Below are 26833 nucleotides of genomic sequence, written 5' to 3'. Positions count from 1 at the left end.
AAAATTTACATCAAACGGAATGCAACAAGGCTATTTAAATTATTTGCACAATCACTGGCACATGTATTCAATTCCCAAAATCGTGAACCATAGCACTTGTAACTAAGCATATCCATGAAATAAAAAAAGTCACTTGCGATGAAATACAGCCGACGATGACTTGTATTCACTTGTATTGCAACATACAGGGGATCAGTTTCGCCTGTCAGGAATTGATAAGACAGACCCAGAAGAACGAGTCCTTGCGCTGGTGACGTCGTTTTCTTCGCTGTCTGGAGTAACTCATTTCAAGGATATTGGCTCGAAATCATAAAAAAATTCCATTGGATTTTCTTTAATTTTTTCGATGGATGGACAACAAACAGCAGAAAGGATTCACGGACTTGCCTGGTGTTATTGAATGGTCTGCAAGTTTCAGATCTTCCATCGTTTGGCATCAACATCCTTAAATGTTTGCGAGAGAGCAAACACAGCTCTAACTCGACGTTGAATGTTTGTAATCTGCCAACCGGCTGACTCAACAGAACGAATACTCTCGAACAGGTCATCACTGTGTTTCAGTTCAAGGAGTACTGCTCGAAACCATTGTAGCATATATCCCGTCGTTGGACTGAAAGAGACACAACATTGGTGTAGAACAACCCATGCGCATCCTATCCGAATACAGACACTTGATAAGGGTGTGTTGGTTTCGCCAAACGTTGGATTCCACGAATATCATCACGTCAATCGGCCTGCAAGTACAACTACTCACCCATGCTACACCAAGTATTGGTGAGGAAAGAGCAGGAAAGAGAGATAATGAAGTGCTTTGTGTGTGTATTAAATTTAAAAAATTTTATCCTATAAGACATTCTTCATTTCAATCGCCCATATAAATAATTGTATATAGCTATCACATTTTGTATGGGAATAGGCGGAGTTATTGCGTGCGCAAATTTGAACCTGCACTACGCCATAAGAAAGAGCAAGTCGGCAGAAGAATATATTACTGCTGCGTGAAGGCAACGCAACCATAAAAGAGGCGGGCTCATAAATTTTGTCTTTACCTCTTCTCTCGTATATCCCCGCCAGCAGAGTAGATGAATGTTGATTGACAAGACAGTGTATATTTGCCTTCGAAACGCGTACGACGTGCTCACGGGCGTCGCTCTCACTCTTTATATATTCGCCCATAAGAAAAATTATTATAACAATAATAGTATACCAATAATCATTTTATTCGCTTTCGTTGGTCATTTATTACTTCACTTCGGCAAATTTAGACAAATATAAATCGTTATTAAAATTAATATCTGTCCGTCGTCGGGTTTAACAGCATCGCAAGAATACTTTTCCATCATCGCGAGGCGTAAACGGTAAAGTTACTACGGCAAGTATACGAAAATAAACCGGTAGATAGTGGCACGGTCGAGCCGAGAGCCCGAGAACGAAACACCGGTTATCAATGCGAAGAAGCATTGCACCAGAGAAAATAAGTTGCACAAACTAGCGTGTCAGTGCTGTGGTTGGTCTTGTGCAGTGTGTTGTTCCAGTTCCAGTGCAGTCCGTGGATGAAACTCATCGTCTCAGGAATTGTGCTTCTTCATTCATCAGGCATTTCTGAAACGATCCAAGGGCTCCCTGCCTGTGTGATAACCCCCGTCGTAACTTAGTAGGCCGCTGTGTTGTTATCCTTTCGGTCAACTCGCGATCTACTCTATCACTGCCGTGCCGTCGCTTGCTCCCAACAAACGAAGGAAATATAGACCGGTGCCAGAATGAAACAGCGCTAGCGTGTGTGCGAGTGAGAGAGAAAGCATACACAGATCCTACTATGCTTCCACTATAATGTGGTAGAATTCGTCCTCGTCGCTCCACACACACGCCCCACACACATCTACACAATCTCTCGTTGCTTCTTCATACTACTCTCGCTCGGAGGTTGTGGAAAAGGCGCGCATCGAAAGTGAAGTGAAGACTCCAGTGTGAAACCTAGACAGTCTTTCGCGTAAGTGTGATAAATCATTTCTCGCTCATCACACGCGCAGCCGACGACATTGTGCAAAGAGCTCTTCGCTGCTCGATCGCTGAACCAAAATGCAAGTAATTAATATTCTTTTTTTTCGGATGTTGAAAAACTCGTGTGTCGCGCGGTGGCCGTCGTGGGATGTTTGTGTATCATTTTGCAATAACTATTGATCTAACAACACTTTTTCGCGTGTTTTGTCACAAACCAGAGAGACAGTAATATTTTCGTTCGTTTGTTCGTTCGTCGCGTCGCGTACGGAAAAAAGTGGCAAGTGTAACCCAATAGAGAAAAAAGAATACCTTGCTACCGTAAGTGTGGTACGGGAAAACTGTGATTCTAGATTTAAAACAAAGGGAAAAAATATTTAAGATTGCAACAATCACTGAAAACGAAAAATATACGTAATTTGAGCACAGCATTTATGCTAGTCTCAGTTTGGGAAACTTTTGGTCAATGCGTGCGTGTACGGGTATGAGTGTGAATTTCGGCTGATCGGAAGTCGAAATTTGCTAGGAGATGAATATCACAGCATAATTTCATCGATGAGATGGGCTATGTTTGCTATGATTAGAATTGGTATCTGAAATTCCCCAAATGAATATAACAACGAAGCAAGCGCGCGGTTCCCTATGATTCTGAGGGATCGATATAGGTATCGTAGAAAATCGTACAACTGATTGAAGGTAATACAAACTGCGGGAACTGCAGACAATTTGTATAACGTGCAAGAGAGTGGAGATATATCGAAAAGTGTGAATATAGTGTGTAAACTAGTGAGTGATTTTTTTTAAACATTCGTCACGGCGAATTTTAGTTTAAGTTCGTCTGCCGCTGGCATCACAGAGACTGATGGCGCAACCTAGGGTATGTATCTCTTCGAATAAAACCATACTAAACATGACAACTCATTATTTGCGTTTACTACGCGACGGCTTGTATGAAACTCGGAATGCTTTCTCGAATGTTAAGGGATGAATCATCCGCACAGGTGAAAATCCCAGAAAAAGAAAAGAAGAAAAGATTCTCGAATGTTACCAAGTATCGAGGATGTTAGGAAATGTAATTATTTAAAATAATTTTCAAATAGAACTAACGTCAAATTGAATGTTAAAGATTGAACAAATCAATGAATGATCAAATTTCCCATACGCCGTATATTTTGCTTATAAGTTTGATGATTTACACGTTTCCAAAGCACGCGTGTCGGTAATGAAAACTTTAAGCAAAATTGCGCTCAAGTTTAAACATGGCACCATGTAGTTCAAGCACCAATTCCAAAATTCATAAACTTGTTAAAATTGCCGAAATCTTTCGTCGATATTGCCCGTCGCATGTGCTGTGAAACGAATGATAAAAGATTGGCTTCAATATTTCTCCTTAGAAAACCAATCCTGCCTTTTCAACTTGGTAAAGTTCGCACGCGTCGGGTGAATTAACCGATTGCCTCTACTTCAATTCCCAACTGAGATTGTCAGTAGTTCTTAAAAGATTTTTTGTCCCCTCTATTGGTAGAATAAGTTAGTATTGCTTACCTACTTAGTTTCAGCAAAATGTAGTCTCTGGATGACCTGTTGTGTTAAGCACCAACGGCAATCAAAATTAGATCGTACAGTGGATACTAGTCTGCTGAATGCTGTTTTCAATACATCAACTTAAATATTAAAAAAAAATGTGTAAATTTCCTCGAAAGCCTTGTTTCATCAAAATGAACATCGAGTAATAGTTGGAAGTCACAAAAAATATACGTTTTGAGCGATGATTATTTGCTTCAATGTAAAATGTTTTTAACCGGATTTTGGATTGCATATTTGAAATCAAAAATCAAAATTTTATCAGATTTTTGATAAAAACAAATATCGCTTGTGTTTCACAGCAAAATATCAATGCACTCAAGCGCAAGTACGCCTCGGTAACTGTGCGGCTAGCGTCGTGCGACGGTAATCACAAGTCCACTGCAGGTATGCGTTCGATTCGCATCAAGATACTGGCTGTTAAACGTTGGTCCCAAATTGTCAATTCAATCTGTAAAGACTAAATCCATTGAAAAAATTAAATTCGAATGCACATTAGCTCAAAAGCTGTGGAAAATACCAGTTAAAAATAGATCGTTTTCATTGTTACTCCAATTCTGAAATCACTTCGATTGCAAGTCCAGCGGCAGATCGCTTGGAATTTTTTACACTGTATTAAATAATAGGTCCCTGGGTGTGTCAAAAGTGAGCCAAAACTTTCAAAGAAATGTTACCGGCTTACAAAAACATGAACTGTTAAAAAAATTTATTGATTCAAAACATGTTTCAGTTCAATTTATGAAACTTGGTTTTCTGGTGTACACGGATTTGCAATATACGGTTTGAGAGACTTTGACGACACAACAAAAAGCCACTATGGGATCAAAAAAATCTACCGTGTGCGAAAATAGTTATGAAACAAGGAAGATGTTTTTGGTGTTAAATCAGTACAAAGCTGACAATCAAAATCGATTGGATTTGGAAATTGACATACAAGCTGAACATTTTTGACACTTTTTTCCATGGAATAATACAACTTCTTCAATTCATATTTTTTTTCCTCCCACGGTAGATTTACTTGGCCCTATACAAACTCTCGTCAAAATCATTCGAACCGCATGTAACACATCCGTGTACACCAGGAAACTAAATTGTCCATTCTCCTTTATACGATTTCTGTTGGATGGCAGGCAATATTCGGATTTAGAGCAAAAATTTGTTATTAATGAAGTGTTATGGCACTGTTGTTAGTCATCATAACTTCCAACAGTTTAAAAATAACAATTTCAGTGAAGTTTACGAATTCAAGATTTTCCGGATTTATACGAGCGTGCCAATTGCAAATTTTGGAAACCCCGATCTCCCCAGATAACGGTGAAAACAAATTTATTTTTTCGGACTAGTTCACGTTATTTGCAAAAACAAACTAAAAATCCCAAATATGTTGTTACTATTCTTAAGTTTGTGTGTCCAACAACGGAATTTTGGGTTCAACTTTGCTGATATACTTAGATAAAAGAATAATTTAAAAGAAACTCTCTTTCACTTACTTTTTTTGATTATGTTTTAAACCTGGATTTTCTTTAATTTGCCCGGGGCTTGAATTTGAATATATTAAAATTAACTGCTTGGATTTTGCCTGGTTTAAGAAAAAACTAAGTGCAGTTCTTTTTTCAATACTCTTATACGGTTTTTGACAGTATCTGAAAATCGTGATTCAAATGCATTCTTTCGTTTCTTCGTTGATATAGTCAATTTCTAATATTGTTATCATATCTGAATATTTACGTTGGGGTGAGAACCCAGGCGGTTCTTGCCAGTTAGCCAATTTTGCCGTCTATACACAGCAAATTTTATTTGGCTGGAAACCAGCAAAATGTTGTCCCGCAGGTTTCCAGCAAACTTTCATAAACTTAAAACTTTCACAAAACAACCGGAATTTCTTGGATTCTAAGTTATATTTTAAATTTTAACCCCCATGGTATTCATATTGATAAAAAGAAATTTGCTTGTTAATTTTTTTGTGCGACATTTATGAAAATTTTTATAACAAATTTAAATAATACTTGCTAGTGGGTTGACCGCTTTTCGCCAAATATTGGACAGCATGTTCCACCTGAACTAAGAATAAAAATTATTGGTTTCTTTAACGAAATACTTTGTCGCTTCGTAAATATGTACATATATACATTTGGTTTAAGTGCTTCATCGCTGGAACATGGAGTCAAACACATCGTGCTTAGCTAAAAATAATAAGACCAAAAAAAATAACAAAAGCGAGTTTGACAGATCGATTGCTGGTTTTCAGCAATGAAGTTCAAGTGGTGGAAATATTAGCAAGATGGAGGATGTTTGCTGGTTTCCAGCAAAAATTTGGATTGCTGGAGTTTTCCAACAGTTTCGTTTTTGCTGGAAAATGAGGCAAAAATTGACTGTGCATGTTCTGTGCTTGAACGCATAACGAGGCCGGCCAAGTCCGTATAGACTACTAGTCCATAGAGGAAAGGAAGTGCAGCACACATGTGATGATTTGTTTTGCAAAGACCGGGTTTTCGCCATCCTTCCACAGATCACTGAGTGTTTGAGGGTAAAGGTGATGTGGCTTGGAAATCACTTTGGTAAGTGATGTCACCACTTGAAACCGATTCTTTTCATCTCCTGAAATGCCTAAGTTTTCTAATGAAACTCCTGATCAAAATAAAGATTTTTTTTTTGTTATCTTAATAAGATATTTTGATTTATTAATTTTGCCTAAAATTTTAGAGTTATTCAAAGCATCAATTTAAAAATTATAGAATATTTTATTGTAAAAGTTTATTTTTTAAACCGGTTATGATCATAACAATCAAGTCACAAATGAAACGATTTCTGAAAATCTTTATCATTCATTCATTAACAGAGGCTATATATTTTTCTTTCAATTTTTTAGATGATAGAGGGGACGACGATCATTTTCAATAATTTTTACATGTGAAATTCTATCCATTTTTAAATTTAGTTCCAAATGATGTTCGTGTCGCTTGGCCAAAACTCTTCTTCTATAATCTCGAACTCACTATAAAATATTCAAAACTCGTATCATTTGCTTACTTTATGATGCTGCACTACTGGGGTGATCCATACCGAAACTTAAATTATAAGAATTTGTTCTAACAAACTTATTGCAATCCATTTTCATACGTTGACACAGATGTCCATATTAACCATGAAATTCCCGGTTAAAATAAACACGAATTTTCATCAATAGGGTTTGAAAATTGTCTTGTCGTTAAAAATTTCAAAACATAAAATATTTGTATACAAATGATATTTTACTGAACATTTTGAACAGGTTCAAAAACATTGTATACAAAATTATAACCAGATTTGATAGAAAAGTAATGTTAGAGGTAAAATTTTGATATGCTTTCCCGATCGGGTTAATATCATCTTTCATAAATAATGCTATAGCCTCAAGAATTCCAGTTTTTCTAGTTTTATCTGGGACTGCAAGAATAATGAAACGAAAATTTGGAAGGAGTCTGGTCAGTCCCGGTTGCCCAGATATCGTTGAAATATGCCTGGATTATGCCCGGCATTATTCACAATACATATTAGCAGAATTGAACAAAAAATTAAATGAAGTGACTTTATTTCATCAGAACAATTTTTTTGGAAGTGTCAAATAAGATTTGAAACCTGCTGATGTTCTCCAATAAAAAATTAAAGTGTCAAGTGTTCTTATCCTTTTTTTTCTATAGATGATTTTGTATTTGGCTAGATCATTGGCAGATTTTATGAAGAAAAATTGGAAACACAATTCCAGAAACTAGCCAAATTTTTAGGGAAAATTTCCCAAAATTATTACAAAAGTATTGTTTGTTGTATAACACAAAGCTATTGAAATAAATTTAGGTGATTTCAATACGATGTCTATTTCAGGTGAAAAATAATGTGTCGAAGTTGTGTTATATCATACTGATTTATTGTTAGGCTTAGACAGTTGTAAATAGGGCTTTTGCTACACACATACAAGAGGTCTGTTGGGCACACATCAGAGGTTTTTATATGCGAAAACAGCAAAATTTAACTGAAATGTTGGTTTTTCCTCAATTTCTCTAAAAAAAACATTCATAAAGTATATTTCGAATTAAACAAGTGGAAACGATGCTGTGAGTATTTTATTGGATATCAGTGCGAAACCAAGCAAAACAAAATGAAAAATAAGCCAATCATCATTGTAAAGCACATTAAACGGTTCTTCCAAATCCTTTGTTCACGGGTCATTCATATAAAATTCGAACCAGGAAAATGAAGTTAAGAATTTTCGTCACGAAATTGATAAAGAAACATGGGCAATATTTGTCCTGCTTCCACTAAAAACGCACGTATCCTGTAAAAAATCTTCATTTTTTTAAAGAACTTCACTCAAAATCAGGAAAAAAATCACAAAACAGTCAAAAAATGTTTTAGCATTTGAAAAATGTGTCGTACATAAGAAAATTGTCAATAGTTTTCATAAATTCTTCAAAAAATATTCTTCTTTCGTTTATTTGTATTCATTTAACATGAGGCTGTCACATTTGTTTGCTCAACAGCTTACTTATACTAAAGCACTGTGCAAAAGCCCTATACTCTTTTGATAATGAAGTTTTATTTACCAAACCAACCTTTAAACTCAACAAGCATTCAATAGTTAGTTTTAAAGAATTTTTTTTCCTGATTTTCGGTTTACAATTTCTTTACGGACAGTTTCGCTCCTTTCAGTCTTCCATTTTCTTGTGATTCAATCGGGACCGTGGAAGTTGAAACTCACTTCTGTCGATCACAAAGACTAACGATTGCAGTCTTCTGTTGAACGTTGGTGATCTTTTTAGTGGAAAGTTCGAGAGACCTATAGAAGATTTTCCCATATCCAAATGAAAACACTTGCGTTGACTCACAACAAAAGGTCAACGCCTACTCGGTGACACGGTAATCGCTGGTATACTGGTGGCATGGGTTCGATTCCCTTCTCGGTACTGGGTGTTAAATGTTGATCATAAGTTGTCCACTCTTATACAGTCTGTAAAGCCCAAATTTGGCTAAGAAAAGTACATAGTTTCCGATCCATAAGGTAAAAAAATCACACTTTTTGACCTTGATTTGTGCAGTTTATGACATGCCGTTCCAACCATTCGCAGATGAATCAACCACTAACGATAAGCGATCGGGTTCAGACACATTTTTTCAGTCTCAACTACGTTGGGGTACAAATACAAATTTTGCATCATTGTGCCTATTAAGTATTAAGAATCCAGCAGGCGAAAACAACGAAACAAAATGTTTGAGTTTCACTCAAACTTAACATTCCTTCGTTCGATACGACTAAGCGCTTATAGCTTAGCTTAGCTTACCGAGCGTTGTTCCAGCCAGGCCGAGGTGGTGGACGTGGAGTAAGAAAACGGACGGAAAATTCAATCTTCTTAATTATCGTTCTCGAATATGCTGAAGGTCTCAAGCTGCGCGGCCCGACACATCCAAATGCGCGCCCGAAGATTCCGGAGCTTAATCTCCATTATTTAAAAATGCAAATCCAATTTCAGTTTTCTCAAAAATGGCAACAACTGCCTGCTGGTTTGTGTGTATTTATAGCAGCAAACAGACAAAAATCAGCAACAAAAGAGCAGATTGAGAAGTTTTCTGATGTCGATTTTTGGCAAGGCATTTAATCCCTTTTCGCTTTGCTGCTTTTGTCTTGGTTTTACCTTTTTTTTTGCTGCGTTCCCAAAGATCAAATGTGTGTTGTTGCTGTATGTATTTCTAACAAATGAGCAAAAATAAGATTTTTTTTGTTCGTCCTTTGTGCGGATTTCCCCAAAGAAAAAAAAATTAAGACCCGGTCGTACGGTTTCAAATGTATCCCAGCCCATCGGTGCATCGGTGCCAAGGTGTTTCGGTTCCTGCATTGTTGCTCAGAAACCCGGATCCCTTGAATTTCCAGTTTGAATCACTGTAGGCATGCAGGATTCGATGTGCGCTTTTCCAGCTCGATCGATTAAAGCTACCCTGCTATTTCCTCGAGGCTTATTCTGTTTCTTTGCACTGGTCTACCAGCTAGGGGATGTAGAAAAAAAAATATTTCTTTAATTGTGAATGAGGAATCCGACGCATTGAATTTACCCTAGAAAATGCTGCGCTGAGTGGAATGAAGCGGAAGAACTACTTTGTGCACATCTTTTCACGTGACAATTTTTATCGATGTTGCTGGCGACAAGAATGGGCCTTTTTTCAAGGGATAGATTTATGAGTTGTTTTGGGTGTCGAACTGTTTTTATGCGCATTACTAATCATATTTAGTAGAAGGGTCGTAAATCTCGGTGTGTGAACTGGTTGAAAATAGTTTTGGAAAAAAAAACCCAGAAGCTGAGGTGTGACTAGAGAATTCCGAAAGATAATTTTTCGATTAACGTTCTTCCACATGTTCCACACAGCCTCAACTCAATATGTTCTAATCACCTGAAATAGCTTCTCTGACACTGATAAAATATTCTGAATATAAAGCGGTATGCATTAAACCCACAGTATCACAAGGTTACATGTGATAGCCATGCAAAAATTACCTTTAAAGGGATTGTTGAATATTGTTTTACCTGATTTGATTGTACACTGTTTCTTTTATTTTGATCAGAGAGTTAACCATAAAATCCAACACCAATGCAACTCGATTGAAATCAGTTAAAATCCATTTAGTTTACAGTTGTTTTTTTCTCTCCCTTTTAAGATTGGTGTTTTCAATCAATCCTGTAACTGTTCGCATTCATAAAATTTCAATTTTCAATTTCTCGGTCAAAGCAGTTTATTGATTTTTTCCCCTATCTCCGTATTATTATTATTATTGGAACACGTTTCTTTCCACGTTTGAAATGCCAGATTTTGATGAATCATCCCACCGAGCACTGAGTGAGTCTCCTCTTTCGAAGGGCATTCAACCAACAACGGCCACAAAGCTCCGTCGGGAGCCCGCTATTATTGTTTCGAAGTCGGTGTGACGATGCTACGTACGTACGTATTTCACATCTTAAAAGCTGTTAATGTTGTATATTGAGAGCTAGACCTGGTTAAATCGTCTTGCGCTCCATCAATTCATTGTCTCGTAGTTTTACGCTTAAGTATACGATTAAACTTGTTCAATCTTATCTAATGTGTTGTAAAATCCGAAGTCTCAACTCAATTGTAGGTTGGATAAATAACGATTTTTTCATGACGCATTCTCGTAGTTCCCATGTATCATTTCAAGTTTTAAACTTGAGTTTCTATAAAAAAAAAAGTTCTAAGTAGTACGTCAAAAACGTATTCAAGGGTACAGTTTTTTGATGGCGGAAACATTCGATTTAATGTGTCAATTGTTGAACTCTTCCAACCTCATTCTGTGAAACAAAGGCAATTGCATTAATCTAATCAGTGTATACAACACAATCCATGTCGATGGGAATTTGTCCCGCCAGCTCAGCACTCTCGTCAACGCTACAATTTTCATGGAACGTTTAGACTGCCAAAATTATGAACCTTCCTCAAACTTCTGGGTGATGAATTTCAAAATGGCCGTATAGTAAAATTGATTAATGATCTTTTCTCGTCTGTCGCGGCTCTTCACAACAATCCCTCGTACTCTGCGCTCTCTACTCTACTAGCTGTAGACTATGGTGCGATGCGATGGGATGCCAACACCGTATGCCGCCGCCTTCTATGGCGTTGGTTTATTTTTTCCATTTTGATGCTTTTACTATGCTCATTGGCGACGGCTCTGTTGTTGCTCATGGTTCGATGACGGGTCAGTCAGTTGTAGTCTACATGTACCAGTTTTGAACTAAACGAAAACATACGCATGCGTTTTGTCCTTGTTTTGCGGCGGGAATATCCGCGGTAACAATTTTTCTGCGACGGCATGTTATGAAGTTTGCTTGTTCAACAACAACGTTACAGATCTTTTATTAGCGATTTTTCTACTCCAAGAAACGCTATCCGTGAACATCTCAAGAAACAAATCTCAGCTGGTAATTGCTTGAAAAGTTAGCTACGATCCATTTACAGCTTCCACCGCTGCAGCACACTGATTACTTATATTTAAATATTAAAATGCGTAAAATGAAGTCCGAGTAAAATCAATAAACCCAAAGTTCAGTTGTGCCGATCCAAAGATTAGTTTCGACGCTTGATGAAAACGATGATATAGTGTGAAATGATTTGACAGTTTTCGAACATTGTTAAAATCAATTGAAATTTTTCATCTATTTGATCAAAGGAGGCATACACGAGCGCAGCCAGCGGACGAAGCACAACACAGCCGGCGAGACCTACTGCGTGGTAATGGCCTACTATGGTGGGATGGTGTGCGTTTTCTGGTTGTTAGTTCTGGGTGCCGAGCCGAGAGACCGCGTGAATCGGAGTTTATACATGATTTGGCTGCTAAATGAATCACGAGCACGGGATGCGGCCGAAGTGAATTGGATTGGAGAATTGAACAATTTAGAACAATTGGAGTATGAGAAGGTCCAATGGCCTAAAGCGGGTTCTTCTTCGTCGTCCGTGCGATTGAATGAGAATAGGGAGTCATCTGAACTGAAATGATCGCTGTCGTTGATTGTCATTTCGTAGAGTGTCCGCATCGCATTCGGGTCGAAGTGCTAACTGGAAGACAGCGAAACTGTTGACGATACTTTGAAAGCCGATATACGCTGCTGTATACGGCCAAGTGAACATGATTCAATTACTATTTCGTAAAACAAATTCAGTGCAGCGCTGACTTTATTCCAGATGGATTACGCAAGTTTAGAAATTATATCAAACATTTTCTGTGATATTCATCCGTGGAAAAAAGAATGAATAAAATTATCAAAAGTAAATTTGAATAACTTTACCCTCTCGCAAGGAAACCAATCTCAAGCGCCATTTTCCAACGGTGAAATGCACTTGAATCCGACGATGATGTTAGGCGGTACACGCTTGGGCTGAAGTTGTATCAAAAGGTATACGCAGCACAAAATGGAAAAATCATGCCATTGTCAGTTCAACAATCTCGTTTTACCTGTGTTTCTCGCATTGTTTGTTGAGTTTTCGTACATTACAAAAGAAGGGTTCTTAATGCCGTGTCTTCTCTAGAACGTTGTGTTGTTTTTTTCTCACTCATTACATTTGGGTCGCTATCTTGCATTTTCCCTACTAATTATACACGAATTCAACTTTTATTTTATAGTTCCGCTTGGCTTGCGATGGGTTTTTTTTGCTTTGCTCCTATATGTGCTTTCGAGGGTTTTGCTCTAGGTAGAGCAAAGAGACGGTTAGTCGCCATTTTATATCAACAATTGGATGAGCACGAAGGGGTTTCTGACGTATTCACACTCACACACAATGACACATCCCTCTCTGTTCGCCATTATTCATGAAAAGTTCAGTGCACTACACCGCAAGAATATCCCTCTTATCTGGTCTTGAGAAGTTCAGAGTTTTTAAAACAGTACCTTTGAATTTTGGCACTAAACGTGTTGTATATGTCGTTAATTTCATATGATGTAAATTGGGTCAATAGCGTCAAATGTGTTGTGCCTCAATGATTTCTACGTTTCCTGTGAATTCCACACTTCACTTGGCTGTGATGTGGTCATCAAAGTATTTTTTTAAATGTACAATGGATACGCAAACTTTCAATCCTGATTCAAACTCATAGATGTGCATCTTGCGGTCTCGACTAGTAGGTGATGTTTTTATAAGAATAAATGAACGGTTTTTCAATGGTTTGGTACAAGTGACGACCGAATTGTTGCGGACTTTAAGGGGTAATTTTAAACTAGAATCAAATGAAAACGAAACAAAAAACTTAACTTTCACGCTCTACATTTTGAAATTGAAGACGATTTTTTTTCTAGAATTTTATTTTTTGCGAGTTATTTATCCTCAAAGTATTGAAAGCGAAAATTTTAAAACGTGTATTTAAGACAATTCTGTTCTGCGCCACATTTTATGAACTTAAACCTGCTAGCTATATAGCAGTTTTGTTAGAATTGTGTTTTTTTAGAACATCGATTGTTCACAATCGTCTGGATGCAGAAACAGAAACTTTTTCATCCAGAGAAACCGAAGAACGCCAGTTTCAGTTTTTCGCATACATCCGAAGACACAACATCATATTCGATTAGGTGGCACCTACTTCTTCGGGAGGCTGGATGGATGGATAAATTGCTAAATTAATTAAATCAACACAACACATCAGCAGACACTTCAATGAGGCCAGCCCGCATTGGATTGGGAGCCAATTTATTTGCATACATTGGTACCATGCGTTCCGTTCCGTTAAGGTCCATTTAATGTCACGCCGCTTTAGCGTCGTCGTCTTGTACGGCGATCGACAACGAACGGCCAAATCGCATCACTGATCGTTTCTGATGCGCCGCCATTTGTTATGATCCAAAATATAGCAGCTATGCCATACTCACATTGGTAGTATGTCAAACGGGCTTAAGAAATGGATTCTTGATATGCCCACATTGACCCGATCAGGAAAGGATATCGAAATCGAATATAACTCAATAGGATATAGTTCAATCCACTTTTATGATATAGACTTGTTTAAATGGCAAAAGCAAATTTAGACCATTTTTCGAGAAACGGTCATAATAATAACTAAACAATTAACCTTAGGAATGTCCAATGATTTTCTCTTACACGGACAAAGTAGACGATAAAGAGAATGCGGGCTGCGTGATTTTGTAATATTACTAAAATTTCTACGGTAAGTGAGATTGCGTTGAAGAGTTTCTATCAAAAATTATAAATGTTGTTCGTGAAATTCAGTGTCAAAATTACAAAAAAAAACTAACAGTTATTGCCATCAAAGTGTATGACGATGATGATGATGCTGTTGGTGATGGCACGGAACGAAGATGATGGATTCTACTACAGCTTTATGCTCCCGGTTAAATTGAGAGTTGCACTGTTTTCAGTTATGGCGCGGCGCCCCTTTAGGTCTAGTGCGAGATTCATATACAGACAACCAAACACACATACATACATCTCTAGAACGTCCGTCATACCCACACGAAAGGGGCAATAAAGTTTTATGACAGAAAAATTAATTTAGGTGCGATGCTGAGATAAGTGTGTACCTGCCCATGTGCCCGTGGTGCTGTATTTGGCGCCTAGCAGCATTCACTTGTCTCCACTACCACTTGCCTCGCCACTTTCAGAAACGCCATTTGCCATGGTGCGTCGTTAGATTCAGACAGAGGTATCGAGCCATCCAGTTTGAACAGATTACGGTAAAGTACGAGATCCACTGGCTGGAGCAATGCCGGAAAATGTATTTATCGATCATTAACGCTGTCAGTTGTGCATACAATTATCCTCCTCCTACCTTTAGAGTGGTTGACATTCAGTCGATGATATGATTGAATGTGAGAAGTTTTATATGGTGTTGGGGAAGTTGCTTAGTTTTTTGTTTTCTACTTTATCGATTTTTGTTTTCTAATAACTTTATCGAGAGCCGTATTTGAATTCAAAAACAGCATACTTATGTGTTTTTGCCTAATTATTCTTAACAAAACGTATTTTTTTCTCTCTCTGTCTCTTTTCCACCTCACAGTACGACGATGGCCTACACGGCTACGGAATGGATAGTGGGGCTGCAGCGATGTATGACCCTCACGCAGGTCACAGGCCGCCGGGTTTGTCCGGTTTACCTCCACATCATTCACCTCACATGAACCATGCTGCGGCTGCATCAGTCGGAATGCACGGTTATCATGGAACCTCTAGTCATGTATCACCAGCCACCAGTCACATGGGCGCAGTTCAGCCAGATGTGCATAAACGTGATAAAGAAGCTATTTATGGGTAAGTTATCGACATTCTTAATCGCTCTTTTACCAGTAATAAACGCGACTGCCCATAAAAACGAATCAAGCCCGCCCCCTCGTTAGCTCGCGTTGATGTTGTTGCTTCCTTTCGCCGGCTCTGGAAGCGACAAGCATACATTTTCTTCCAACACAAAACTTTCGGTGTCCTTTTCGGTTAAATGCAGGTCGTGTTGGTTAGCAGCTAAGCAACGTATTAAAAACCCATAAATCATTTGTTTCCGGACTGCATTTCTGCCGCCTGGAATACACATTCAGTAAAAAAAAAAACACACCAAGAAACAAACATCAGCACTTCTAATTATGAGCCCAGAAATTGTGAAAATTTATAAAATTACAGTCTTTTGAGTGCCGAGGATACGCTTAAATTGAATGGTCCGCTCTTAGCCTCTTAGTAGAGACAAAAAAGAAAACCCCGACCAGTCTTCAGTGGATCCATTTTTTGAACGGTTGCGAGATGAAATCGGGATTCGTGCACACCCAAAAGATAAAGTCGATTATCCAAAAATACCATAATAACAGATATTAAATTAAGGACAGCAGTCAAACTGTCGAAGGGAAAGAGATGCAGTCAAGCAAACCCGTCAGTCAGCCAGTCAGTCAAGTTCGTTGGTGAAACCGCAAGCGAGAGAGATCTAACACTGTGATCAATCTATTAACATTAATTATAGAGCCTTACAATTTTGACGATTCTGTGTGCAATTTTTGGGAGAAATATGTAGGTATACCTACAAACTCTGGTGTGTTAAAGACTACCACGCGTTGATGATAGGTTGCTATAATCCTCTGACACTAGTTTGGCCCTTTTTGACTTTTCCTGTTGTACTCTGCCTTTTTGAGGAGGCCTTAGAACAGCTCTCGTGGAACAGCTGTCGCATCTTGATTGTATTCCTTCCCAGGCCAGGTATAATCGATAGCGCGTTTTTAGTTTTGCGCTCTGAAAGTCGGCCAGAAAAAACAAAAGTCCAAAACTTCACTCAATATGTTCGGGATAATCGTAATTTTATTTCCCATTAATTTTATTCAATCATCATCCCTTTTTTTGTTGGACTTTCTTGCAACTGTTCTCTCGTGTTGCATTCTGCCACACGGAAAAAGTACGAAATAAAATAAAACATTGGGGAGTGACCTGCAGTCATTAGAGCTATTATCATGTTTTATTTTTCGTTTGCAGTCGATGAACAGGTCGTCAGGTTGTTGCAGAAGACGGACGACAGACGAATGAGCACAATGTGTAAGGGGAATCTTCTTTAAGGTTTTTACTTTTTTGTTGGTCCCATGTGTGACACCTTTCGGAATAAAATTAATAAGAATAAACAAACCTTTATTGCCCCCTGTTGTTGTCGTCGTTGGTTGTTGGTTCGATGAATGCTCATTCGACTGTTCTTTTTTGTCTAGATGTTTGACTTTTAACAACGGGAGCATGTTTGTGCAGCGCTTGGTGGTGGTGTATAAAACAAAAATAAATACCCAAGATGAATTTCCGAAGCCTCGATATTTGTTTTGTGGTCCCCGTGTTTATGATAAAAAAAAGTCTGAATTTTCTTTGCCGATACAAGTTTTTTCGAGCAAACTCAGGTTGCTGGACTTCGCTTTCTCTATTCTCCATTCTCTCTCGAGATTTCTGCCTTCCGCTTTTGGAAGCAAACATATGCCTGCCTGCCTACCTCAAAAGTGACCAATTTATGTCAACAAATATTTAACTTTTACGCATTACTTTTTACTGGAGAAGCGTACCTCCGGTCTCAATAGGTTTGAACTTCGAGTACCTATATTGCTTCATTTCGGTTGTAAATTTCGTATGAAGGATGATACGATTCGTGTTGACTGCTTTTGCACCCTTGTAAGGATGTGATTGGACATATGTATATCTACTATTCTTTAGTGGTCCATCATTATCCATTAAGGGGTCTATTAAGGGAAACTCAGATTTCCTAAACTTGTATGTAGAATTACAACGCATTTTTAGAGTATGGTTGTCATAAACTTTCCCGCAAGTATCAGGCCCTGACAAATCCGGGCAAGTTGGTTTTAAAATTTTCAACTCAAAAACCGGACATTATCCGTGAAAAAAACTCAGAAATTAAAGAATAAGAATCAAGAAAAAATAACCACTTGAAACATTATATTTCTATCATAACACATAATTGGATTTTAGGCTTCCATGGAATCGTTCATTTTTATTTTGACAAAACTAATCCAAAAATTTTCGTTTTTGATCAGAAAAATGAAAATTCACAGTTACTTGGTTTGACTTTTTGTACATAAAGTGAAAACAATTCGGGCAAAATCCGGCCATTTTCCAACAAAATCTGGGCAATCCGGTCGGGCCGGACTGTTCCTAAAATGTGTACCTACTAAATATCCGGGCTTTTCCGAATAAAATCGGACAATTTGACAAGCTTATCTCAGAGGGAGATATGTCTAAAATGCTGACAAAATCCGGGCATTTTATTTAGAAATTATCTACCAAAAATCCGAGCAATACCTGGAAAAAAATTTCGTTAAACCCAGAAATTATTCAATAAAAACCAAGAAATAGAACTAGAACTTTTTTTTTATTAAAACTTATTGGCAAATTTTAAATGGCATTTACGGCTTCAAAAAATTCTTTCATGATAATTTTTATAAAACAAGCTCAGAAAATTAAGTATATGACGAATAAATAAAAAAAAACATTTAGCAGAATTTGTTCTTTTTTGTTTCATTTGGCAATTAAAGTGAATAAATCCGGGCAAAAATCTAGGCTTTTTTCAACAAACTCCGGGCAACCGGACCGGACTAGACGTTTCTCAAATTTAGAATTAAACATCCGGGCAAACCCGGATAAAACCGGGCAATCTGGCAGGCTTAGTTTACGAGAAACCGTCCATTTGACGGGTTCCGTTTTTCCCTCTCGAGTCCTGTAGACATTCACATCATTTAAAATGTTTTTTTTTTGTTTCGATTATAGTCGTTTTACCATCTTTATGGCATTCCCAACTTTATCAACGTTGCAGTTGACGGATCGTTATTGAAAAACTTATTCGGTACTGTGTGAACTGTGTTCGATGTTTACTCTTGGGCTCGAACTCGCGGACATCTGCTCAGAAGACAACAGACTTGCCAGCTGAGCTATATCACGAGCCCTTTGAAATGGTTGAAATTCTTTTATTCGTCTGTAAACCTACGTTCCCGGCATGCTTGGATCGATTAAATGTTAACAATTAAAACGGTGATAGACCGTACAGATCCCGAAGGCATAGCAGAGTGGGCAGCGAACCGAGAAAACCTGGAAAAATCAGGAATTGAAAATTGGATTGGGAAAACCGGAGAAAAACCTGGAATTCCAAATCAAAGCTGGGAAAATTCTTGACAGATTATTTTTCCCCTAAATAAATGTATTGAATCTAATATGATATGATAATCTGATAAAATCATTTTTTTTGGTTTGTATAATGTGTCATACACTTTCAATAAATTTGTCAAAAAATGAAAAATAAAACTTTTGACAAGCGGCGAAGGCGCGAAAAACTTATCTCTCATATGATTTAAAAAAATATTTTTACAATTAAATTCAATTTTTAACCTTTGAAAGTCGGAAATTCATGAGAACATGCGGGAAAAAATGCAAGAAAACAGAAAAATTGAAAATGAGTGTCCACCATGTTAGATTCATTTATTAAATCCACGAAAGTTAGATCGAGATATCAATTTTAAGTTTGATTCTATTATACATTTTGTCTGGTAATCGCCTTCTTTATTCATTAAATAAAATGTAAAAAAAATCCAGAACGTCAAATTCTATGGGCTACGAATCACATTAAGAAATTATCACATAAAAAAGCGAATTTGAAAAGCAAACTCAAGTCCTAGAAGTTTTTCGGAATTTTAAATAAGACTTCAAATTTAAAATTTCAATTACGATTTTCAATTTTTCTGGAAGGATTGCAAATTCAAACTCAGAATTTAGATAAACATGCCAAGTTAAAAATCAAGCACCCAGAACTCAGGTTATACATAAATTTTATAATACTCAATAAAAAAATTCACTCAGTATTCGAAACAAGAATCAAAACAAAATTTTAGAATATTAAGCGGAATAGAATTAAGAAATAAAAATAAAATTCGAATTATGAATCAAAGCTTACAGTAAAGTTTTGATTTATAGATCCGTAATCCACCTGAAATCAATTGTTGATGATTATATTTCAGCATTGAGAAACCAGAGCTTAATAGTCAAATTCTATATGCGATATTTTATTGGAACATCATCGTTTTAAGTCATTCGAAAAAATGTTGACAAAATCATCAGAGTTTTGTACCAAATGTAGATTGAGATATGAAGAATCGATTGGTATATGTAGGTACTTAACTCAGAATTGATTATTTTGGCACCTTTACCCCCTCTGATTCTAAGGCCTTCAATTATTTTCTTACTCCTTTGAACTTCAATCTGTTGAAACTATTTTCTGTAGAAATCCCAACAAACAGGAATAACCTTACGTTTGAAATTCAAAAAAAAAAATCTTATTTTGGTAAAATAAACCCTGAACCCTGAAAACTGGGAACATCGTAAAATCTCAATAAAAAAAACCGGGAAAAATCGAGTATATGAAAATGGAAACTCGCTGGCCACCCTGACATAGTTAAAAAAAACTTCATTTTCATTGAAACATTATTTTGAAAAATCTTGTATTTTCAACTACCACCTCATTAGTAGTTGGTCATTAATTTTCCATACTTCGAGTTGATACGGTTTGTTTGGATCTTTGCATGTCGGCTACTGGAAAGTAGTGTGGTAAGCGATTTCCATTCAACGTTGTCTCACGGACGGAGAAGCCTCAAAGACCCTTACCTTTATGGACGACGACGACGACGGGGCATTCCGTTCCGTGACCGATTTTTCCACCAGTTAAATAGCTTGGGCGCGAAAAGACGTGGACAAAGCCGTCATCCTGCCGGCCGATGTGTGTGTATTGTCGGTTGAAGTGTTTAAGATAAAACCACATAAACGGTAAGAGGGCGCATCCTCGCGTTGTAAAACTGAAGGAGTAAAAAAATGGTAATAAAATTTTTACGATCATTGTTTTAACGCGTGTTTTGCCTTGCCGGTGTATATCGCTTTATTTTAATTCATACGAGAGTAGAAGAACGGGATCGTGCAGTCCTATAGAGTGTCGGATACAGGACAAGACAGTATGTACATCTGAAGCTCTTGTGAAATGCTGCTGCACATTGAAACAGTCTCGAGTTGCCACAGAGAGGAGAAAACATCAGTCAAACTATATCGAATGTTTTAACGTCATTTGAGACAGTTCGTAAACGAGATATAGAGATGAAAATTGTTTGGTCCGTTTTGGTGTTCTCCCGGAGATGGCCAGCCAAACAATGCAGCTGTTCCGGCTTGGCTGGGATGGGAAGATTTCACCTTTAAAAAAAATTACAATCGTCCCATGCAGACCGTCTGGCTCGATTTTAAATGCCATAAAATCAAGAACAGACCAAGAACAAGACCCAAGCGGTGGAGAGATCATATAGTTTTATTGTTTGTTTTAATCACGACAGTTAACGAGATGAGATGATATATATTTTATGGTATCAATTATTTCATCACGCGCTAGCTGTTTGTCAAGCTGAGACAACTGCCGCTGAAGAATAACGATGGGAATAGATGTAAATTCGATCAAGGCGCTGACCGAGTGACGTGGATTTGGATCTTCTGTCACTAAGTTACCCTTAACTACTAGGTATAAGCTCTGATGCGCAACGCGCGGTAGCATCCAGACGCCACCGAAATTATTAAGACGTTGTCTGTGTGTGTATGTAAGGTTGTTGATGCTTTCAATCGCCCAGACAGCAGACAACAGTTTCGCTGGTTTTTTTTTCTCGCCCTCCGCTGCTGTGTTGAGTAAATGTTATTCCGGCACTCTACTATAAATGAATGCTATTCTTTATCCACATACTTCCTGCATTGCTGGGCATCTTTTTTACGAGAAGACCACTGCACTTCTGGGATTTATACGAAACCATCCCGCAAATTACGTAAACATATGGTAAAAGTACAATATTTAGTGACATTACCAAAATATTTACAAATCCTGGCGTCAGTTTGTTTTATATTAGGCCCGTCGTCTTCTTCTTTGTGGTTCGTATCCACATCGTTGTGCGGCTGGAATGGTTTGTTTACTCTGAAATGCGCCAGAGTGATTTGGTTGGGTTTCATTCTTGAATGAATCCGAACCTTGGAGAAAGACACAGCCTATCTGATGATTTCAGTGTTTGGAAAAATAAAACAGTTTGCTGGTCTGATTATGAACAGGTCTGGGATGATGTTTAAACTGTAACTTAGCCGGAACACCTACTACGTGCTAGTATTTTTATCTATAATATCTTAATAGAGAATAAGGCGCTTGTTATCGTTGATCTGAACAAACGGATATCATTGAAATTTATTCTACACTCAATGCTGTTTCCTTGATTAGTTAGAAAAGATAGTTCGCGGCATTCCGATCTTAAATTTTGCCCCTGGCATCTGCACGCGTGCTCATTTAATTGAACTCTCCATGGTTGAAACATAACCATTTTTGTTTTTGTTTCTAGGGCTTTTATGAAATAAGTTGAAAAGGAGCTTGTATCGTTGTTTTTGGGTATATTACACAGTTCGTTCAACACATTATCTATTGTTTTTCGACGTTAGTAATCAATACGATTTTATTCCTCTCTCTCTCTCTCTCGCTCTAATTCCAGTCACCCGCTATTCCCGCTATTGGCACTGATATTCGAAAAGTGTGAACTAGCGACGTGTACCCCGCGAGAACCAGGTGTGGCAGGTGGTGATGTCTGTTCGTCAGATTCCTTCAGCGAAGATGTGGCAGTATTCAGTAAACAGGTAAGTTCTGGACTCAAACCAGGCCCTGCTCTGCTCTGGATTGGATGCAGGGGAACATGGCAACTTATCACACCGCATTCATCGGATGGATGTATTCACTGATATCGACGACTATGGACGATTTTTTGTCGTTGGAACGAATAATTGATAAGAATCGATACCACAATGTTTGGAGTTGTTGGTTCGTTCTGTTTATTCAAGCAAGCGCACGTGAAATATTTACGAACGATATTGGACCAGTGCGGTATTCGATAATCGATTGACATAATCTCGCCACCAAACGGTCTACGAAGTGACGGGAAAGTTGTTACGTGTTATTTTGGAAAAAAAACATAAGGGGAAAATGCTAAACATTTCGTTTGTAAATTATTTTTAAGAGCGAAAATTTAAACTAGCCGTCACTCTAAAAGATGACTCGAACTTTGTCGTAAATCGTTCAGCAAAGCCTTAAAAAGCTAAAATCAACCGATAAAGTTCTGCCTAATGAAGTTATTTATATAAGTTCTCTAATATACTCTAATATTCCTGGGAATATTTGATTCCTTAGCTATATTTCGTAACTGGAATATCTTACAAAGATGAAATTTTCTGGAAAAATATGCCAAATGGAATAAGCCAACAATACTTAAAGCTCGAAAAATTTTAACACAATAATTGTTGAAGTTATTGAAAAATTTCAGAAAATGTGACTAGAAGATCTTTCTTCATCGCTTCAAAATGTTCCTTACATGAAAAAATTATAACAAAAATATTTATTCCAATATATCAATCGTTAGAGTATAATATGAACTTCATTATACCATATTTTCTCAACTTTTTTCAGAAAAAGTTTTCTAAAATGTTGATTATGGGTACATTTGATCCCTAGAGTTCAAAACGGTATATTCTTCTTCTGAATGGATCGTGATCATTGCGGATTACGAGATTACTAATATTTATCCAATAACTCATATTTAAACAACACTGCCTGAAGAAAATGGCTGAAATAATTAAGTTTTCTCTTAATTATAGAAAATAGCGCCTTTAAGTATGCAATGTCAATAGGGTTGAGATAACGTTATAGAATTTTCTTCTTCTGACAGTTATAAATTGAGATATGAGAATAAACATGACCAAAATAGTCCTTTGACATTTTATTTTGGGGATCTGTTGATTTCTTTCCAAAGATAAGAGCTTCCTGTATAAAGGACCTAGTCTCGCTCAATAGAGGATCAAGTCTTCCTTAACTTCAAAAATATCGCAATTTTTTTTACTCCCACGAAAATACTTCTAGTTCATCTACGGATTCGAGTATCGTTCTAATTTTTGGAGCATAGAAACTTGAAGTTACACGTTGGCGGAAAATGTGAAAGGGTGTGAGTTTATATTTTTTTTTTCAAAAAGATATCGTGAAAATAAGAAAATGGGATCAAGTATCCCCACTCTCCCATACACAAAAACTCCCCGGAACAACGAGCTGTTAATTGAAACCTCTGTCATTCGAACGAAATCTTCTGTAATACCAAACTTAAATTTGCTAGCATGCTTGACGCAAATAAACCATTTGTGATTGCACTGAAAAAAAACTTGCATCAAAACTGTATGCGGTGTCCACCAATTCAATTATGCTGGTATCTGTCCTCCAAACCTGTTGCACCAGAGAGCTTCAACGTTTATTATTTTTATCCTCATAATTGGAGTCGTTTCAATTCGAACGGATAATGCGCTTCCCTGGCACTCTGACGACTGGTACTAAAATAACAATATATCGCAACCCTCAAAGTGCCAGATTCGTGATACGCATATGTAAAAAAAGAAATACCAAGATTCGCCGCGCAGTGTTCCGATTTGATCCGGCCAGATGTCGTGGGTTACTACTACCCGTACACAAGGGAGGAAAAAGTTTCATCGCCATCATTACCACCAAGCATCGCTCGCTTGCTAGTGGCATTGATGAGCAGAAAAGATGAAGGATCGTTATGAAAACACTCATAAAAAGGTAGGAAAACAATAACTTGCAGCAGCAGCAACCCCTATTCTATTTTCATGTTTTAAAAATAGGACTGACTGGTGATAACTGTTGCATTAAATATATCAAGAGCTTTTGATTTCCCTGTGTTTAGCGCAGCCTCGAAGTCAACCACTCATGCTATTGATTTTCAGTCATAATTCAGGGGACAGTCTTCCTAAATGCGTCTGAAAAATTTGATGAATTTACCAACACAAAATAATTTAAAAATTCATACAAGGTTTCGATATCTTTTCATGTAATATTTTGACTTTTAAAAATTACACGAAAAGCAGCTCAACACAAAAACTTGGATGGTTTATGTTTCTTATTCAAATGAACTTTTTTTTAAAGTTAAACAAATTTAAGCTTCTATGAAGGTTTTGATAATCATAAAAGAGCTGATGTCAGCGAGTTCGAGCCCAAGAGTAAATATCGAACACAGTTGTACCGGATAAGTTTTGCAATATTTGTCCGCCAACTGGAACGTTGATAAAGTCGCGAATGCTACAAAGATGGTAAATCGACTATAATCGAAACAAAAAAAAATCATAAAAAAGTGGAATAAAAGAGTGTTTTTGTATGCTCCCATCATGTTTTTCGCCCGAAACATGAATTGGCGCATTTAGCCCGTAAGGTTTGATGTTCGGCATTTTAGACAACAGTTATAATGAAATCGTTTTCTCGAAAACTGAAGAACATTTCAACATAAAAAATACTCCAATGTATAGAAAACAGATGCCTGCTCATGTGTATAAAGTTTTTGTACACATATTCGATGTAATATTTTATTAAATCAGTATTCCGCTAAATAGACGCACATATTGAGCCGGCTTCTTCCCTACCTTTTGATTTTCGTGTTGCCTACCATCTTTTGGAAGAATGGTATAATTTTTGTTTTGTGATTCAACGACTTTCTAGTCTGCAAAGATAATAAATCCAGTTTACAAGTAGGCTTTGAATTTTGTTTTAAATACTGGCGAAATAAGTGTGCCATGAACCGTGTTTGACAACGTCATGCCACTCATGAATCTGTTTACTCTGATCCAACTTAGTCCCCGAAACTTTTATCAATGGACGGACATGTCGATGTTAAATATCATAGTGTTGCTGCATAGTGGTTCTTCTATCTCGTCACAACAAATCCTGGGGCTTTCGTATAAAAAAAGCCATTATCAATCAAATTCAATAGGACAGATATTGTTCACCTCGATGACTTCCATGGTGACCGAGCGATTGTGGTACGATTCGATTCGATTCGGGGGCTCATAGCTTCCAATTTTCTACCTCTTTTTCGTCGCCACGACGCACCAACCGAATGTTATCAAAAAATATGGTAGCAGTACTTTGGAGTACGAAATCGATGATAACGATAGCACCTTTTTTTGGTCAACGCTAACTAACAATGATAAAGAACAGTCCTTGTACTTTCTTATCGCTTGTTCTGTGAATCACTGGATTTTTTCAAATATTAGATTCATGTTATTGTGATTATCATTTCCACTGATAGGGAGAGGTGAGCACTGCAATCTAGCGCATTGCTAGGTGAAGTGTAATTCTTTTTTTGGGCTATTTTTTATTGCCGAGCTTCGATTTACCAATTTTGTTGCTTGTTTATGGGAAATAAAATTTGAAATCACGTTTTGATAGAAACGAACGCAATTTCTTCATTCATAATTCAAGATATACTCAGTTTGTTTTTCAATAAGTCATTCGGAAAGTAATATGCTGACTACAACTTTTTTATAAAAAAGTTTCAATCTCTTGACTTTGTTTTGAATCAAAGTTCACATACATGCTAACTCGAATGAAAGTTCATCAACAAATATCAATGCTAACTTGATGTAGGACTTTTTTTCATGTTCATTCGCAGACGTCCAAACCAAAAAAACAACCAACCGATTCTAGCAACGACGCGGTATCGTCGTTTTATGTTTACAATCGCCTGGATCATGCGCTCGCGTCTTTGTCGTAAAAATTAACACTCACACACATTTTATGAATCGTAATTCCTCGTAGCACGTGTTTGTTTTAGAGATTTAAATTAAAATGATAGTTAAACCTAAGAGTGTCAAGAATATAATTTAAATTGAATTAATTTCACGTGTGCTTTAATGGTCTCCGTGGAGTGGAAGAAGACGCACCAATAGTTAGAAGAAGATTACTAATAGGTACACGTTACGTACAATATCATGAAAGGCTGTATTTTCCCACTTATTTGGATGAGGAATTCGTCGGATTTTGTTTCTGGTGTTTTTGCTTGAGCTCTATTAAGTTGGCTGTTGGCTGTTGACTCAACTCTACCAAATATTTTCACCAAAATAGAACCACGATCTTCAGAGATCATTTCGTGTCAGCGGCAGCAGCAAAAAGGCAAAAGTTATGTTACCGCGCCGCCGCTCATCATATTTAAACGTACCACCATTCTGTATCAGATCACGATCGTTAAATGTCGATTGAACAAGTATTGTAATCTTTTTGAACTATTTTAAAAAGAATATTCTTTACATCGAGTGAAATTTGAAATAACGCCTAAAATTTTACCTAAAATATTTTTTTTCCTAAATGTACAAAGTTGTTCAAAAC

General features: G+C 37.2%; 1 protein-coding gene across 1 annotated transcript in view; it reads left to right on the top strand.

Annotated features, from left to right (window-relative positions):
* Positions 1 to 1117: 1117 nt before the first annotated feature.
* Positions 1118 to 26833, top strand: part of LOC129739023 (homeobox protein homothorax) — a 46405-nt gene continuing 20689 nt past the window's right edge. Inside the window, exons 1-3 of the mRNA XM_055730396.1 lie at positions 1118 to 2875; positions 15119 to 15369; positions 22119 to 22260. Of these exons, the coding sequence (XP_055586371.1) occupies positions 2861 to 2875; positions 15119 to 15369; positions 22119 to 22260 (408 nt within the window). The 5' untranslated portion in view covers positions 1118 to 2860. The remainder of the gene's footprint in view (positions 2876 to 15118; positions 15370 to 22118; positions 22261 to 26833) is intronic.

The sequence above is a fragment of the Uranotaenia lowii genome, chromosome 1, assembly GCF_029784155.1.
Source record: "Uranotaenia lowii strain MFRU-FL chromosome 1, ASM2978415v1, whole genome shotgun sequence".
NCBI lineage: Eukaryota > Metazoa > Arthropoda > Insecta > Diptera > Culicidae > Uranotaenia > Uranotaenia lowii.
Note: the sequence above shows the minus strand (reverse complement) of the source record. Positions and strands in the feature narration are given on the sequence as shown.